Consider the following 18,257-nt stretch of genomic DNA (forward strand, 5'->3'; position numbering starts at 1 on the left):
ACAACTGTCTATGGCCAGGGATTTTTTTCCTCTATTTTTAAAATGTGCTTCTTTTACCTTATTTTTATGTAAAAAGGGGGGCCTTTGCTTTTTCTTTTTTTGTCTGTGCATCACATTTTCTTTTTTGTAGTTGCTCGTGCCTTGCATGCCTTAGTTGCAGTGTTTCTTCTTCATTGTTCACTTGTTTATTTAGATGCCACCATTTAACTCTTCTCGAGTCCCTTCAATTCATACTATGTTTGTTTTTTTTAATAATACTGGCCACTTCACTGTTATATATACATATTTTTGCCTCCTTGTATAAAACAAGCAAGACCAATTCACTCTGATGCTGACATACTGTGAGAGCTGTGTGGAAACTGATGTGTGGTTTGCATGGGTGATACGAGCGAGGGCAAATGCACATGTGAGCGATGGAGTGTGTGTGCGTGTGTGTGTGTGTGTGTGTGCACAATATAAAACAAAGGGACTTTATTCCTCTACTTGTCATCCTCTTTCAAAGTTTTATTTTTCTAAGAGACCAAAAAGGAGCTCCTCACGAATCAAAAAGTGCACCTTGTCGATGCGCTGCTACAAACATTCCCGATTGAACCATGAAGGAAAGGGAAGCTTTGAAAAGAGGATGCCAATGGTGGCCTTGTAGCAGACAGTAGGACCATATGTAGATATGTGTTCAGTGCATAGACACAGTTGATTTGGTTACAAGTGCACTGTTACTCATTATGATCTGTGAAGGTTTAAAGTTACATGCCCCCCCCCTCCTTCTCCTCAGCTCTGTTTCCATGAGATGGGGACTTTAGTGGACTAATCTCCATGATTTTGCTAATAAAAGGGTTGCTATGTTGAAACCATGGCAACTTATGCAAAAAAAACCATGTTTGCCTCCTGTTTTTTTTTTTTTTGTGTGTGTGCGTGTGTTATTTTATGAAAGGTAAGAAGCATTTTTAAATGCTTTTGAGAAATGTAGACCTTAAAAACCCATAACAGATGGTTTATCTCAAACTGTTTTGATCATTGTTTAAGGTTTTAAACCCAAGGGGGGGAAATAAACAAAACCCACTCTGGCTGTTTTTTGGGGGTTTTTTTCTTTCTTTCTTTCTTTTCTTTTTTTTCTCATTTACATTGTAAATTACATGTGTAAGAGTTTTAAATCGTTAACCCGATATTATTTGAGTTTTCCAGAATGAAGGAGGGGGAAGCACATGCAGTTAAATAAGCTCATATGCAGCCCTGTGTCCTATTGCAGATTTATTAGGTGAAAAGTGGGGAAAATAATTAAACAACATCCTACACCATTACTGTACATTACTGCAGATCATCCTCTGGAGTGAGTATGCTTACTAATCTGTATATTTTGAAGATATGTTTCAGGTCAAGTGGAATATCACTTTGATGTTAATCTTACCATCCTCTAATGAAAGCAGTCTAACATGTTAGCTTAATGAATAATCCTGAATATTTTCAGGATGTGGCAAGCTACTGTGTAGTTTCTGTAATTGGTAAATCTGTGTTTTCTAGTAAAAGGGTTACGAGCTGTTCCGTTCCGTTCCGTAGAAAGGGAAACGAACGTATGTAGTGGAAACCCAGATGTCCAAGCTTTACACTGGGACGTGAATGCATCTTACATTTGTGCGTCTTTGTGAAGCTTGCAGCGATAAATTTACCCCACGTGATCTGTGTGTGTCAGGCGATTCGTGCACACGTATTTAAGGTTTTAAAGCGAGGGGGAGATGCTACGTTTAGTTTTAGACGTTTGTACGCACAGAAAGGTTTTCGAAAGTCAAAATGATCGGATTCGTGAACTGAACGTAATAAATTATGCGTAAATGATCAGTATTTATTCAGCTTTGAATGTACGCATTTGTAAAATAGTTTTACGTGGAGAAACTGCTTTGTATAGCGTGTGGATTAACGCACACACAAATCATTGTACACATTTGTAAATCTTTGTTTACCCTTGTGGATCATATCCTATACATTTGCAACCCTTTCGAGGCCCATTTCTCTCCATACCCCTGAAGCAGAGAGAAATGAGTACCTCGTCATCTGCTGAGCCACTTCCTTTTTGAGGGTTGTCTTGTTTTTGCTTCAGCAATGTACCTGTCGGTGGTTTCTTCTCAACTGGATAGACTGAAGTTTAACTGACTTTGTGTCACTATCCAAATGCAGACAGGATGTGGCTGATGGAAAAACCAAATTCTAAAACAACTGTGAACCAGGAACAAAGCTAAATATATCAAAGAATACACAATGTAAGTATAAACATTAAACAAACCAGGGATCACAAAGAATATTACAATAAACTGAACTAGAAAGTCCAAGACTCAGAACAGATGGATGGATTCCTCCAGGAAATTCAGTTTCCAGTTGCAATAAATAATAATAACAATTAGAATAAAAAAATAAAGGGGGGGGGGGAAATAAAATATGAATATATGTATAAATATAGCATATATAGAAATATATAAATACAGCATATGAGCAAATTATACTGTGATTGAGTGTTCCCTTGAATTTTTAAGCTGTGTATGCTCCCAAAATCACTAAGAATCCATAAAAAGGGGGCAATTTATATTTAAATGTATTTCTTTAAAAAGAACGATGCAGTTTAACATAGTTTCAACACGGAGCATGAAACTGATGTGCTGCGCATATAGTTTATAGATATTTCTAATTTCCAAATCTTGAACCTTTTCACATTCATAATCCATAAACAAAACTACAATATTTAATTAAATTACTAATGGCTTTTATTGCCTTAAAAACATACAGAATATACTACAGAAAACAGCTTCCATTACAAATATACTAGGCTATCTTTGGCACAGTGATCAGTAAGTCTGTGATTGTAGTTAATCTGTCAGAAATGTGTCTGTTTCATTAAAGAAACGGCTACATAAATAATATAGCCTAATATTAACAGCTCAGCATAGGAAAATAAAAGCAACAACTAGCCCATCTAGTGTACGCTGTTAGTAACAGCATGTAACTAATAGACTGATGCCTGCTTGATGGTTATAAAGGAGACAAGGGGAAAAATTTAATCAGCAGTTTGGATATAATTAACAAAGATTGCTTGTGACAAAGATGCATTGGGCCTTCATATAAAATCTCCACTGGAAAGCCCCCGTGATTAGGGCTAATTAATCTTGAACTAGAGCGAGAAAGTGATTTTCTATCAAGCTGTGGTAATTTAAAGCAAGAACTGAAGCCCAAAATTATTTCCAGCATTCACAAGCTGATCAAAGGAATTAGTTTAGAGATAGTGAAAGGATTATCAGAACAACTGTCACATTCCAGTCTCTCTCCATATTTATATATTTAATAGACAGCTAGATGATGGCAAGGAACATCCCACAAATGGGTGGCAGCAGCAGCAGTGCCAAGGCTGTCTCCTATCTTGCAGACTTAGCTAAGCCATCGCCACTCAAGCACAATGATAGGGCATTAGCTGAGAGGAAACTATTTTTGGGGAGGCATTGTGTGATTTTAAAAGCTAATTGCAGGGTCATTTAGCTAATCCCTAAAGTCCTCCCGGGGAGATCAAACGGTGTGAATAACTTACTCAAAAACAAGGTATGTGTTTAAGGAAAAAGAGAAGGAAGGAACAGGGTGCCGGAGCAGACCACAAAGGGATCAAAAACCAGATGAGTGCAATAACCAGCACAATTTATATAAAGTTTGGTAGACTTGGAAGTATCAGTGTGAGATTCGTAAAGAAAAAACTTGCATTTAATGTAAAATATTAAGCCCACTAAAGCCAAGGAGAGGTTCTTTGCAGGACCACCTAATCTAAAATAACTGGTGCAGCTTCAAATCTCTGCTTTTGAGTAACATTTCTGCACCGAGCCGACACTGACACCACCACAGATCCACAGAAGCTAATATGATCTTAATCCTGCTGAATTTCCAGCCTCCTTTGTCTGGTTTGGTTTGGATTCAGTCTGGATTTTTTTTCTTTTTAACAGGTGTAATCTGGCATCGCAAGTTTCCCTTCATAATTAAATCTCATTGTGAGCTCGAAGAAAAAGCAAATGTGATTCAGTTGCCAATTCCCTAAAGCCATTCAGTCTAATTAACTTATTCTGTGTGTGTGTGTGTGTTGCGTTTGACTGTGAGTATGTGTGAAACTGATTTTTAGCTCCACTACACCCGTGGGTTCCTCATAGATGCGATCGTGTCATGTGCATGTGTAATTTTTAAAGTGTAAAATGCATGTCCCAAATATTGTTACAGTCTCATGTTTGCAGATGCATGCAGACACCCCTGGTCCCTTTCCCCTTAATCTGTGGATTGAATAAAGGTGATAAATAGTGGAGGAGACTGTGTGCGAGTGCCTGTGTGAAGGTGACCCCTCTCCCCCTCTGTCCTCGCTGAGCAATAAAAACAACTTAGTGTGCATTTTTTTTCTTTCCCCCGAATAGCAAATGCACAAAGCAGAGTCAATGAGGGAGGCGGTGAACTAAATCCATATAAGCTCTATTGAAATTCCCCCTCTGAGTGCGCAGGCTGCCTCGTGTTATTGTATTTTTGCCTTCTGTTGTTGGCAGTCTGCTTTAGGATGCTCATTACTTTCTGTCTATAATGATGATATAAAGTAATATCCGTATCTTTCTTCTTCCTCCCCCGCCCAGCATGCATAAACACGGCCACAAACGTGTTTACAGGCCGCCTGAGATGGCCTGTATGGATGCCTTCAGGGTGCAGATTCACTGCTAATTCGACTGTTTTCTTCTGTTATTTGGACAATTCGGAGCAAACATCAGCATCAAAGTGACACTCAAGAAAAAAAAAAGGCGTATGTGTTCCTCCTCTTCAACCTCCTCCTAACGCTGAAGCTGTGTCATTGTTCTCGAGTGGCCATACAGACACAGAGAGCTCCTGCTCTACTTTAGCATCCTGTCAGTAAAAAAAAAAAAAAAAAATCTTGAAGTGCCAACGAGCTGCCGAAAGTGACTCCAAATTTAGCTGCTCGAGCTCAAAGCTTCGACAGCTGATGGCTTTTCTCTTTGTTCTTCTATCGCACTTCTGTTCACAAAGAGAAGGTCCAAAATAGTGAAAAACTCTGATCCAGATATAGATATATGAGCACAGGGGAAAAATTTAGTGTATGATTTATCCTGCCTGCACAAATATACAACTTATGTAACAAAGAGAGCGCCAGAGCAAGAGACTGCTCCACATTTGTATTCTCTTTGAAGGCAGCGTGAGCTGGTTTCATAATTTAGTGCAACCAGACCCAATAAATGAGCTGGTGTTGGAGTGAAAATGAAGAGTTTCAGTCCAGGCCAGAGGCCTCATGATGCTGCAATTCTGACGTCCACCAGTAGAGCAGAGCAAAAGCAAAACTGGGATTCATTTCCCCCATGGGTGTCTAGTCTACTAATCCAGCCAGTTTTTTTGGATTATTCAGTAATATTTCTCTAATGCGATGGAGAAAATGAATCTAGTCTCCATCATCTGCTTAGAATTAGTGTCAGAGGCCATCTGAACATCTGTATGACCTGAATGCTAAAAGAAACCCAAGTATGTAAAGATAGAGTCCACTGCACCTTGTGTTTTATTCACTGGCTGCTTTCTGTGTACAGTAATGTTGTTTTGTAGGGAGAATGCTCACATTACACACACACACACACACATCCAGAGTGGCAGTAAGAGGGACCATCCTCCTCAGTAGATTCAGACCAGCAGCTCTTGACTGATGCATTAAATATTGAACGCAACTTTACTTCACCCACTTTCAGAAAGTCATGCAAGCCATGAAAAAGTAATGGCAACAAACGGATTTGTCGTTTTGTGTTGAACTTGGATTTATGTCATCATAGTTATGTAACTGTGACCAACACAGAGATGGCGAACTTTTAACAAAACACAAGTCAGGATGCGACGCTTTTTTCTTCGCATTATAACATTTAAACAAACAAAAACAAATAAAAAAAAACATTAAAAAAACAAAAACAAACTTTTGTTTCTGCTCAACCATCCATGCAATAAACCTGTTATGTGCTGTGTGGATGAATTACAAAATTCCAACAATGAATCCACGAGGGATGAAAAGCGCTTTTTGAAGCGCAATATTTAGGAATGTATGTTCATGTAATGGACAATCCTGCATGTCGGAACCAGGTATTGATGCACGAGGGAGGGTGTCTGTATGGATGTGTGAGGGAGGCGGTTACTGACCAACTACAGCAGTTTTACTCTAAACTGCGTATTAGTTTAACCATAGTTTGGCACACCTCTGTGCAGGTTTCCCCGCGTACTGTGTAGATATTATATTTATTTAGCAGAATAAAATCGGCATTAATAAATCCTTTTGTTACCCCAAGTCTTATATATAAATAAAGCCTTTTATTAATTCTCTCCAATTTTTAGATACAAAATTTTGTATTTAGTGTTAACAAACAACCATTAATCTCGAAATCACCACATCCCGGTGAACCTGCTGTCCCTGGTGTTGTCCCGCGTGGTAATGCAGCCTTTGGGTAGTCTTTACAAGCTTGTTGCATGTTTTTTTAGAAAGGGAATATTCTGGCAAAGTCCACAGATATATGAATTTTGCAGCGCGAAACCTGCTGTTTCTCACACTCCCCAAACGCACTTGCGTGTAAATTGCGCGTGAGCAAGTTTATACAGGCTATCACGCAGCGTACCATATTTCGTCCTACATGTGTGCGATTATAGTGAGCCCGAGGAAGCTCCCCTGGCAGTGTAGTAAGAGTGAAGCGCCTCCTGTGCTATTTCCCCTCCTCTCCATCCCTTTACGCCGAACCAGAACCATTCATCTCTCCCCTCCTTCAGGCTTCACATCCGGGTCATCCGCCAGGATCTGTCTCTTACGTCTGTGTGTCTGACAGAGTGATAATTATTTCAGTCCGCTGCCGTGCTGTACTGCAGCTCTCTGCCCGACTGCGCGGCTCGCAGAGCGGACACTGCGCCAGCGTGCACCGGTGATGATGGAGCCACGAGCGCCGTGAAGCTGCAGCCGCTCGCACAAAAGGCAGAGATGAGACGGTAGGAGGCTTTTGCAGGGGCTAGCCCGCGGTGATTAACTCGCCCTAACGATGTCGAAGAGCCTCAAGAAGAAAAACCACTGGACCAACAAAGTCCACGAAGCGGTGATAACCCGGGGGAAAGAAGGCGAGCTGGGGTTCGAGCTGAAGGGGGGCGCGGAGAACGGCCAGTTCCCCTACTTCGGCGAGGTGAAGCAGGGGAAGGGGCTGATCCAGAGCGGCAAACTGGCCCAGGATGAACTGCTGCTGGAGGTCAACGACATGCCAGTAGCCGGGCTCACTACCCGGGACGTGCTGGCCGTGATCAAACACTGCAAAGACCCGGTCCGCTTCAAATGTGTCAAGCAAGGTGAGATATGCGCTGGACGGGAGAGGGGCCAGGAGCGCGGATCCGCGGAGAGGCGTGCGTGTGTGGCGTGTTTGTGTAAATGAGTGTTGCTGGTTTGATTAAGATGTCATTCGTGCAGTCATCTGTCAGTCTGCATTAAAGCGAGAAGCCGGTGTAAACACGGACCTTTGCTAGGCTGCAGGCCTGTTTTGTTGCTGAAATACAATTACGAGCCGTAATGAAGGGCTCAGTCCACCAGGATCAGCAACTATAATGATTACATCGCAGCCAGGAGCAGCCGCGGTCTGTTTATCGCTGGTTCGATGCCTCCAGGCTGGAGGGGGTGTGTCCGTTTAGGCTTGATGCCACAGCCTGCGGTTTTCTCCTTTTTTTGGTCGAGGACGCGAGGCCTTCGCTGTGGATCAAATGTTTTTTTTCTTCTTCTTCTTCTCTCTCTTCTCTTTGCTGGCTGCTGTACAGTCTGAGCAGACAGACATGCTTCACACAAACAACTGCTGCATGCCAGCCCAGATCAGTGCTGTTATTCCAAGATACCTGCACTCCCATGAAGCTTTCATATTGATCATCCCCCTTTAAAATTTCACTGGCATGTGCACATGTGGTGCTCATGAAATACTTAATAATTGTGCAGGTCATGCTTAGGGTAGCTTTGAGGGTGTTTTGATTAAAAAAACAAAATCAAAACCAAACTGTAGCCTCTGAAGATGGAGGGTTGTTGGGATGTTCCAGTGGATTTCTGGCAGCAGACTTGACTGAGTGACCTGCTTCTGTCAGCCAGTGTAAGAGCAGTCAGGGTGTCTGCGCAGAGAGAACATTGGATAGAAGTTAAAAGTGGAGGAGATGCTTATCATCGCACCCTCTGAGGTTCAGTTAAGCCCCAGTAAGTGGCTAAAAAGGGCTGCGTTCCCAGCTGCGAAATAAGCCTCAGTGTAGCTTGAAATCACGCAGTTTTTAAATTTTATTTTTGGACATTGCCGAGCATGTTTACAGAGGATTCGCCTGCTCTGTCTCAGTCCCTGTGTTTCCATGGGTTGCATCAATGTGATTGATTACTGAGTTAGAGCTGCTGACAGAGTGGGAGTGTGGTGTTGTGATGTGTGAGGGGTTAAAATGCTAATGTGCCTCTAACAGACAGGTCTATTCTCTTCCTCCCTCACTTATGCATTTAAACATGAGTCTATGCGTGTATTGAACTTCCCACCTCGCTGCTCTCCAGATGAACGTCGTCTTTGCCGAGAACGTCCTTGAGCCCTCTGCTGTTTGTGCACAGCTTCTTGTCCCCTTCACTACATATATTTTTTTCGCTCCCTCTCCCTCTTTCTCTCCCTGTCATATTAGTATTTGACTTCCATCCAGTGGAGAGTGGAGTATATTTATGGCAGACAGTTGCTGACACACTCACGGCCCGCTGAGGAATCATCTAGAAGGAGTCCAGCCGCTCGACTCAGAGGCCACACACAGCCAAAAAAAAAAAGAAATCAGAGATATGGATGTCCCGTCTGAGTGCACAATCACGTCTGCCCGACCGTGCAGACATGCACGCACTTAAACGTTTTAACAGGCTATTTCCAGTCAGGTACACTGTAGAAAGCCCTGCTCTAGTCCCAGAGGGATCACTGCACTGGCAGAGAGGCCTGATGGACCTCCACGTTGAGGTGACTCTGCCGTCACCTCCTTCATGTGCCTACATCACAGTCTTTTAGGAACTACGGCATTCAGACATGTTTTCACTGTGCTCTCATTTAAATCGATGGGACGAGGGAAGCCAGTCATGCAGATTTTACTGGAACAAACATGCATATTTGTTTCCCCAAAAAATATCTGTGTTGGCAAATTATTTTTGTGTGCATTGCACCACGCAGGTGTGAGTTGTCATTTAGGACGTATCACTTTCTAAAAGTGTCCATAAACATCATGTGCCAATCAGTCAAACTGCTTTCTTTTATACAGAAATTATTTAAGCGTGATAGCTGGATTGCCAACAAAGAAACAATTTCAAGTGCACATCTCAGGGGAGTTGTTATTTATTCCCCATCTATGTTTGTGTGTGTGTTTAGCTGCTTCAAAATTCTCACCCCTCTGTCTTGTAAATGAATGTGCTGTAAATAAATCTCACCATCAAAGCAACAAACTGCACCACAAAATACCAACAAAGCATAACAATTTCTACATTTTTTAAGCAATACTCTGGAACTTCCTGGCTGAACGGATAGCCGAGTGGTTAGGTCAGTCACTGCGTGGGTTCAAATGCTTTGTGTCATCTTCCGCTCTCTCCTAATTCCACCCTCCACCCCCCTAAAAAACCAAAAGCTTAAAACAAAGGGCCTTTTCACTGATGACACTGTGTCGTGTCATAGCTGGAGAGTCACGGATGTTATAAGAAAACGAGCGAGTCCACGCTGGTTCACTGTTGGCGTGACACGAAACGAGGCCTGTTATGACAATTAGTGTGTTGTTGTTGAGCTTAAACTGCTCGTTTGTACATTAGATGTTGCTTGTGCCCGTTTGCACCTAATGATTTTGATGTAGAGCTCTCCTCCATGTTCATCACCTCATCCGGAGCGAGCGTGAGTGAGGTGCAAACGGCTGCTCGACTCAGTGAGGCAGATTTATAGAAGTGCCATGAAGATCACAACCGCAGAGGTGTTAGAACAGTATGGAGTGGAGAGAAGTGTGAATAAGTGTGTGTATGTGTGTGTGACAAAGTGAGAAAGACAAAGGTGGAGTTTTAAGAGAAGAGTGTGGTGGAGATGTGAGAAAAGACACTTGGCAAAATGGACTCTGTTCCCTCTTGTTGTTATTATTCATTCATTCATTTATTTATTTATTTATTTATTTTACAGACGATGTCTGGCAGGTCCTTCATTCTTAGGCTACGTCTACACTAATGCGTTTTCTCTCCGTTTTGGCCTCCCGTCCACACTCAGACGGCATTTTCCTCAAGGTAAAACGCAGTGTTTTGAAAACGTTCTTGAAAACACATTCATTTCAAAACGGAGCTGTCCCGTCACAGTGTGGACACTCGAAAACGCAGACTTAGTCATGTGATGCAGTACATCCATCCATCCATCCATCCACTCGCTTCCGCTTATCCTTTTCAGGGTCGCGGGGGCACTGGAGCCTATCCCAGCTGTCATGGGGCGAGAGGCAGGGTGCACCCTGGACAGGTCGCCAGTCTGTCGCAGGGCCAACACAGAGACAGACAACCATTCACGCTCACATTCACTCGCACATTCACACCTAGTGGCAATTTGGATTATCCAAATAACCTATCCCCACAAGCTGCATGTCTTTGGACATGCAGCTTGTTTCCATGTGACCAATTAAACAAAGATAGCGGAGTGCATTATACAGCAGTTGTGTTGATTGCTTTCAATTTTGACAGCCCTAAAAAAGATTAATATCACTTTGTACATGCTCCAGATATCTTTTCTTCAAATTCTTTAATTCTCACACGCTTTTGCGCATGCGCAGGACTGGAACGTAAGCGTTTTGGGCCGTGTCAATGTGGACGCGCAACTCTGTGAACATGACTGAAAACGCTAGTGTGGACGCAGAGCGTTTTCAGAAGAAAAGGCAGTTTTCAAATCTATCCGGGCTAGTGTGGACGTAGCCTTAAAAGCAAAATAATGTGTTTATGTCTATACCTGTGATGTTATCTTTCTCCCCTCACCCCAAATCAGTCGCAACAGATAGCCTCCCTGAGCTTGTTTCCTGTTAAAAGGGAGTTTTTTTCTCCCCACTGTCACAAGTGCATTGCTCAAAGGGGTCATTTGATTGTTGGGGTTTTCCGTATTACTGCAGAGTCTTTACCTTACATCTTGAGACGACTGCTGTTCTGATTTAGTAGAAATAAAAAATGACAGCATGTTGAAAATGTTCAGTAATGTTTGGAATCTCATTAATCTTTACTGCTGTTTTCAGTTTTTGGGCAGAAAAAAGCCCCTGAAAAGTTATATGACTAAAACTTAATCGATAAACTTGGAGACAAATAAGACAAGTGGTAATATCAGCTGTTTTGGGAGCCTTTTTTCTCTCATTCAGATTCAGGCTGAATCTACAACAAGTCCTGATATAATTTACATACCAATAAGCAGAATATCAGAAATGCCCTTTTCCCTACTTGAAGATTCCTCCATATAAGAAAAGAAACCAACGCTGTCACTGCTTGTCTCTCTGAAATTTAATTTTCTCCCCTCCAAATGTAGTATATATTTTTGGCTCGCGGAGAAAAGTGTGGAGGTGGAAGACCCCAGGATGTTTTATGCAGTTGGGTTTGTGAGCACAATATGTGTTCCTTCTGAGGGAAAACAACATGAATTCAAAATGTTAACATGGCCTTTAACATCTAAGTGGAGCACAGTCAGCCTCCGTCACACTGTGCAGCACTCGCCCACAGCTTATACGGGGCAGGCCAGAAAGCTCGCGGTTCCTTAATGAAACTGTTAACTGGGATTCTGCAGACAGCAGTAAAAACATATGTTCGTCCTACTGATTGCATAAATTTGATGATCTGCTTTGTGAAGTTGACTGTTTAAAATCTGCAGTTTACAACAAGAACGCGGGCTCATTTGATCGCAATTTTGCTTCGAATTCGTTAGACATCACATCTTCAGTTTGACACAAAGGTCTTCTTTTAGATGTATGGTTGAGATGAGCGAACATTCATGAAGGCTTAAATGTGCACCTGTTAACTGCGTATGCATAGATGGAGTGATTATATGCTGCCTAAACAACCTATCAGCAAATAAAAATGATACTTATTGAAGTTTCTGTGTTGTGTTAACATGAATTTTGCACTGCTCAAATTCAGACATGGTGTGATGAAGACCAAACAATTGACCCATTTCTTAGAATGAAGACTTCTTTGTTTCATAAGAATAATAGGGGATTAAATAACACCAAAATAAAGTAAAATATAGTAGCGTTAGCCTTAAAAATCTTTGTATTAGTAAAAATGTAGTTTTTTAAAAAGATGAACCTTAATTCTTTTTCAATCCTTGAAAAAGAAAAACATGCAAAAGGCTGAGACTGTGAGGAAATATCTTTATTTATCAAAAAGGGATATTTTCAGGTTTTGCAGCTGTGTGCAGACAGGGAGGTAGGCGAACCTTCGATTTGGTGGGTGTACTGGAATTGAGACTTTCCTTGAATAAATGAAGTGCGTAACAAATACTTTATTTTACCCCTAAAATCTTTTATAATAGTATGTTTGTTTTTGTGTAGCGGTATCCATTTTCCACAAACAAATGCAACAGGCTGTTAAGCTATTAAGGATATTGTTGTATGCGCTAAGCTTTTTAAGCATGTTTTCCAGTTTATTTCAGAGCAGAAAAAAACACACATTTGAATATTTTCATGAGTCTTTTCTGATGTCTTATTGCAATTTTTTTAAGACTCTAAAAAAGATATATTGATCCAAACACAGCATGTGGGAGAAATTGGAAAGCTTGACAGGCTTTCCAGGCATGGTTATGGTTGCTAAGCTCAGACTGAATAATCACTCTTTGGAGGCGTCCATGGTCACAAAGCACAAATCTCAAAGCTACTGTCCAAGCAAGGCCATTTAAAACTGCTTATATAAAAAAACTAAACAAAATAGAAAATACAGCCACAGCAGTGTTGCAGCACAAAAAAGCTTAATGGTTGTTCAGTTAGCTTTTAATCTCTCTAAAATCTACACTTTGGGTCATTTTCTGATGTTGTCAAGTTTTCTGACTTGGCTGTCCAAGTGCTGCCAGTCCTCTTAATGATGTAAAGTACAGTATTGGGGGACAGATGGAGCAGAGGGAGAGAAGGCGACCTTCTTCTGCTCTCATGTCGCTTTGTTGATGAGAAGCTTGAAGAATCAGTGCATAACATCCTGTCTGCTCCGTTGGTATTAATAACTCACCAAGAGATGAGTTCTGTCAGAGGCGGAGGATGATTTTATTGAGGCTAGAAGCTGCTGGAGCTCAGCTCAGAGGATCAAACCCGAGCTCAGCCAGCCAATGACCAAATATCTAACTGGTCCAGTTAAGTGAATTAGGTCAATGTAATTCTCCTTAGCGTGGACACGCTGCATGGGACTGCACTGGGACTGTGCTGCAGCATGTGTTTGTGAGGTGCAGATAGAAGCGGTGTCTTTGTGTGAAAGACGTGACTGAAAGAAGGTTTTTGTCAAGTGATTTTCCCTAAATGTCATTCGAGTCATGATGTGATCAGAGTTTTTAAGAACGGTGACACCAGTTCGCCCGCCGTTCAGTTATTCTAATGTCAGGATGTGACTGGTTATGATGCCAGTTTTAGCATTTTTGCAGAATCTGTGACAGCACAGATTTTAGTGATGGATCGATGTGGCAATGCGACCATATGATGCTGTGTGAGGCTGCATTTCATACTGGCTGAGATAAACATCAAATTCTTATGATTATTCAGGATGAGTGCGTCTGAGTGCTGAGAGAGAGGGGGGGGGGTGAAATATGCTGAGAAAGGAATTAAGTAAAATGTATGCATGCACATATTCATTATGGGAACAATAGAAAGTTGTCTTTGTGTGCAAGATTTCAGCAATGAATCATCTCTTTTGATGAAATAACGTGGACACAAAAATGGTAAAAATACAAAGACGAAGCTGATTTTGGGGCATATTTGCTCTGACGGTTGTTTTCCTTGTTTGTTTTGTTTATATGACATATAACTTGACATTATGTTCATTGTTTATTTTACACTGAATTCTGAAAATTGGTTTTAAAAGCATGGCTGTATAAATAAATCTTAATTTGTGGGTATTTATGTTTTACACCTTACACCGCTGGCCACCTAGTGGAGCTTCTTTATCTTGTGACAACCGCAGTGAAAGTAATGTAATCAGGCTGAGGTGATTTTGCTTCGTAAGAGAAAAATGTTGTGCCTGTGTGAGATTTTTTTTTCTTCCCTTTTTGGTCTTTTACTGAATCAGCAACACGCTGCAAAATCCTCAGTTAAAGTAAAAGTTATGAATTACAAATATTGCCTAACTGCAAGTATATTAGGATACAAAACCTACAAAACCTAATAATACAAGAAAATATTCTGTTGATTGAATGAACATTATTGCGCAAAGCTTCTAAATAATCCCTCATTTCTTTATATTTTGCTTCCAAGGAGACAGACTTTCTTCTATATCTTCTAAAGAGGCCCTGAGCAATACTTCTCCAGGCTTTCTCAATGTCTTTCAAAGTTTTTGAATATTGGCTCCTTTTTCACTCATTTTCAGTACAGTCCTTGTATCTGGCCTTTCAGAGGATGTTTTATTTTTTTCTACCGTTTAGGGTACGTAACACTGACCTATGAATCATTCAAGCATAAAAAAGGCACCAAAATCACAGGAAAAAACAGTGATGTGTCTGTATATAACAGACAACTTAAACTATATATTTATTACTAGCAGTCTGTGAAAAAAAATGAATTAAAGGATTATTCTATTCTAGCCTGTGACAAAAACTCATAATTTGTTCCCATTCCTTTAGTTGAATCTATAAAGAATGACAAAAACAAACTTGGCATATTTTGGCATGGTGTGCAGTGCGTTCTTAAAGAATTAAAGGAAATTGGACAAGTGGAGGACAAAAGAAGAAGTGGAAGGGCTAAAATCCATCTACAGCAGAAGAACAGCACCTGAATGTCATGTCCTTAAGAAATGATACAGGATCTGAGAGATGCATCTGAATCTTTGGTTGATCGATCTACTAGCAAAGCCTTATCAGAAAAGATGTAAAGATGCCATTCACAAGGAACTGGGCTGAAAATCACTGGTAACAGATCTCTTTTGTTAAAGAATCTAAACAATTTTACATTTTGGCTTCACATTGTCATCAGTATGTACTGAGAAACTCAGGAGAGTAGTACAACAGTGAGTGTTTACAGCCATCTGTAAAACATCATCGAGCCTCTGCCATGTTTTGGGGCTGCATTTCAGGCAGTAGTGTTGGAGAGGTCAAAATTGATGGAATTATGAATGAAGAAAAGTGCAATCAGATCTGCAATTCTGGCGGGCGCTTGTGTATGTGTGTCTGATCCATATTGGTAACCACTGGTTTAAGCTGTATGATCCGGTCCATATGTTTTTCATATGAAGTTTTAGTTGGCTCTCAAATTTTTTGTGGTCTAAAAAGTACACAGAAATAAAAAGTGGCAAAAAATGGAAGTCCTCTAGTGTTTACATTTGTACGTAGACATATATATTCACTACACTCTCCTACTGACATTCACATGCAACCCCTGTCACTTTACTCTTTTTCTCCCACTGTCTCAGTCAGCCGGGAGGTCTGAGGGTTTAATGAGGCGACTGTACAGCTGAGAGACACCACCACCTCTCACCTCCAGAGGTGGAGGCAGACAGCTCATCACAGCTGCCGCATGTATTTAGAGTCACTCGGTTTGTCTGGCTTTGCGCATACAATACCTCTCTGTGTGTTTTATAAGTCAGCAGGTCTGCTTTGAAAATGATATCTGCTGTATTTAGAAAACCTTCTCAGGGAGTCAGGGCTGTGGTGAAACAACAGCTTCCCTCCTACTTTCACTGAATCATATCTTATTCAGTCAGGCATGGCAGCACAGAAGGCAACGCATGGTTTTCATTCATTGACATAGTGTGTATTAGCCAGCAGCGCTAATCTGATAGCTTCACTGTGGGCTTCAGATCTGAATGAGAAGGATTATAAAAGCTGGCGTCAGGAGCTGCTCCGGCTGCTGCACTGAAACTGGTGGATGGCTACCAACAATGGCGTATGATTTTCTGACTTTCTAAAGAGGCTCACTTTCATTCCCGAGTTGAATAGCTTGAAGTGGAGCCAACTCATACGCAGAGTACTGTGACACACGTCATGCACTATATATATAATATGTGTATACGTGTTTTTCATAACCACACCTCAGCTGTTTTGAAAACCCTCTAATTTTTTTGCTCTGCATCGGTTTATGCACATGATCATGAGTTCATTTCACTCTTGTACCTCCATACAATAAATTAATGGGGGGAAAATCCCTTTGTGTAAGGCTGCTCTGCTTAAATATGAATTTAAATTCCACTGCTGACTCAATCATGCTCATTGCAGCAGCAGGCAGCTTCCTGTTCTACTGGAAGAAATCTCGGCTGACGTGTTAAAGTGCTTCATTTACATTCTGGATCGTTTCATAACTGTAGCTAATGCTTCCTACCAGTAGAGGACAGCATCTGTCTAATCAGTTTTCAAAGGAGCAGCTCTCTATCTGCTCTGACACTCTCACAGGAAGTTTAATAGTAGCAGACTGAACTCCACTGAGTTCAAAAGTGTTGCATTCAGTAGTTGCACTGAAGCAACTCTGCTGTTTGAGATGAATGTGCAAGTTTCTGTGTATAAAGGCGAGCCTGACACTGACTAATTCAACATAAAGAGCATCAAAGATAGCAGGAACTGTAAGTTGTGTCTTTTAAATTGTAAAAAAAAGGACCAAAATCATGTTCTTATAGGCTACAGAGACACAAGTTTCCCACCTGAACTTATTTAGTCTTCTAGTTACGAAAGTTAAATCCTTCTCTGAGCTCAGGGGCCAAGATCCGATCAAACTCATACAGTGCCTTCTGATATCTTTAAAAAATGCCACTAGACACAAACCTTTTCCCAGAAGAGACATTCTTTTGGTTACCCTGAATGATCCGCAACACCCAGCAGAGACAGACATCTGTCTCTTTGTGGGGGATTTTTAAGGAAAATTGAAAATGGTTTGCATTAAATTCACTGAAGCAGAAACCTAGCCTGCTTAAAAAAAATAAAAAAAATTCTAATAATATCTCTTGTGACAGGGCTGAAACCTTATTTGAGAAGATCTTTGAGAATAACTCAAACCTTGGATGACTCAACCTGTCAGTCCTTTACTTTGCTACGTACTTTGTCATTTTCTAATTTTGACTCTTAAAATTGTGCTTATGGGAGAGACTAACAAGGATGCTGTTTATACATGGTGTTTGTAAAGGTTTGATCAATCAGAAGGGAAGATGCACTTTATTGGCAAAAGTATTTGCTCGTCTGCCTTCACATGCATATAATCTTAAGTGACATCTCATTGTTAATCCATAGGGTTTAATACGATGCCAGCTCAACCTTTCCAGCTATGAGAGCTTCAACTCTTATGGGAAGGCTTTCCACAAGGATTTGGTGTGTTTATGGGAATCTTTTGACAATTCTTCCAGAAGAGTGTTTGTGAGGTTTGGATGTGAAGGCCCGGCTCACAGTCTCTGCTCTAATTCATCCCAAAGGTGTTCTGTTGTGTTGAAGCCAGACTCACTCATCCATGTCTTTATGGACTTTGCTTTGTGCACCGGTGAGCAGTCATGTTGGAACATGAAGGGGGTCATCCCCGAAACCTTCCCACAAAGTTGGGAGCATGAAATTGTCCAAAATGTCTTGGTGTGCTAAGCATCAAGAGTTCCTTTCACTGGAACTAAGGGGCCGAGCCCATCTCTTAAAATATAACCCCACACCATGCTCCCCCTCCACCAAACTTTACACTTGGCACAATGCAGTCAGACATGTACCGTTCTCCTGGCACCCACAAACCCAGACGATCAGATTGCCAGGCTGAAAAGTGTGACACTCCAGAGAACACACCACCACTGCTCTAGATCCAGTGGTGGTGTGCTTTGCATCAGTGGATCCAATGGATCCAAGCCTTACATCACCAAGCACCAATGTTTACATTGGTGCCTGGTGATGCAAGGCTTGGATGCAGCTGCTCGGTCACTGAAACCCATTTCATGAAGCTCTCCACACACTCATCTTGAGCTCAGCTGAAGGCCACATGAAGTTTGGAAGTTTGTAGCAACTGACTCTGCAGAAAGTTGTGGACCTCTGAACACAAAGCCCATTTGCATCTTCTGACCCTGCTCTGTGCTT

The 18,257-nt window shown here is 41.3% G+C and overlaps 1 protein-coding gene across 6 annotated transcripts in view; it reads left to right on the plus strand.

Moving 5' to 3' along the window:
• Positions 1-6,693: 6,693 nt before the first annotated feature.
• The window catches only part of magi2b (membrane associated guanylate kinase, WW and PDZ domain containing 2b), a 90,745-nt gene continuing 79,181 nt past the window's right edge, over positions 6,694-18,257 (plus strand). For all 6 annotated transcript variants that reach the window (XM_005745935.1, XM_005745936.1, XM_005745937.1 and 3 more), the window contains exon 1: positions 6,694-7,362. In XM_005745935.1, coding sequence (XP_005745992.1) covers positions 7,065-7,362 — 298 coding nt within the window. In that variant the 5' untranslated portion in view covers positions 6,694-7,064. The remainder of the gene's footprint in view (positions 7,363-18,257) is intronic.

This window comes from Pundamilia nyererei, unplaced genomic scaffold, assembly GCF_000239375.1.
Source record: "Pundamilia nyererei isolate P.nyererei 1_Seehausen unplaced genomic scaffold, PunNye1.0 scaffold00170, whole genome shotgun sequence".
Classification (NCBI taxonomy): Eukaryota; Metazoa; Chordata; class Actinopteri; order Cichliformes; family Cichlidae; genus Pundamilia; species Pundamilia nyererei.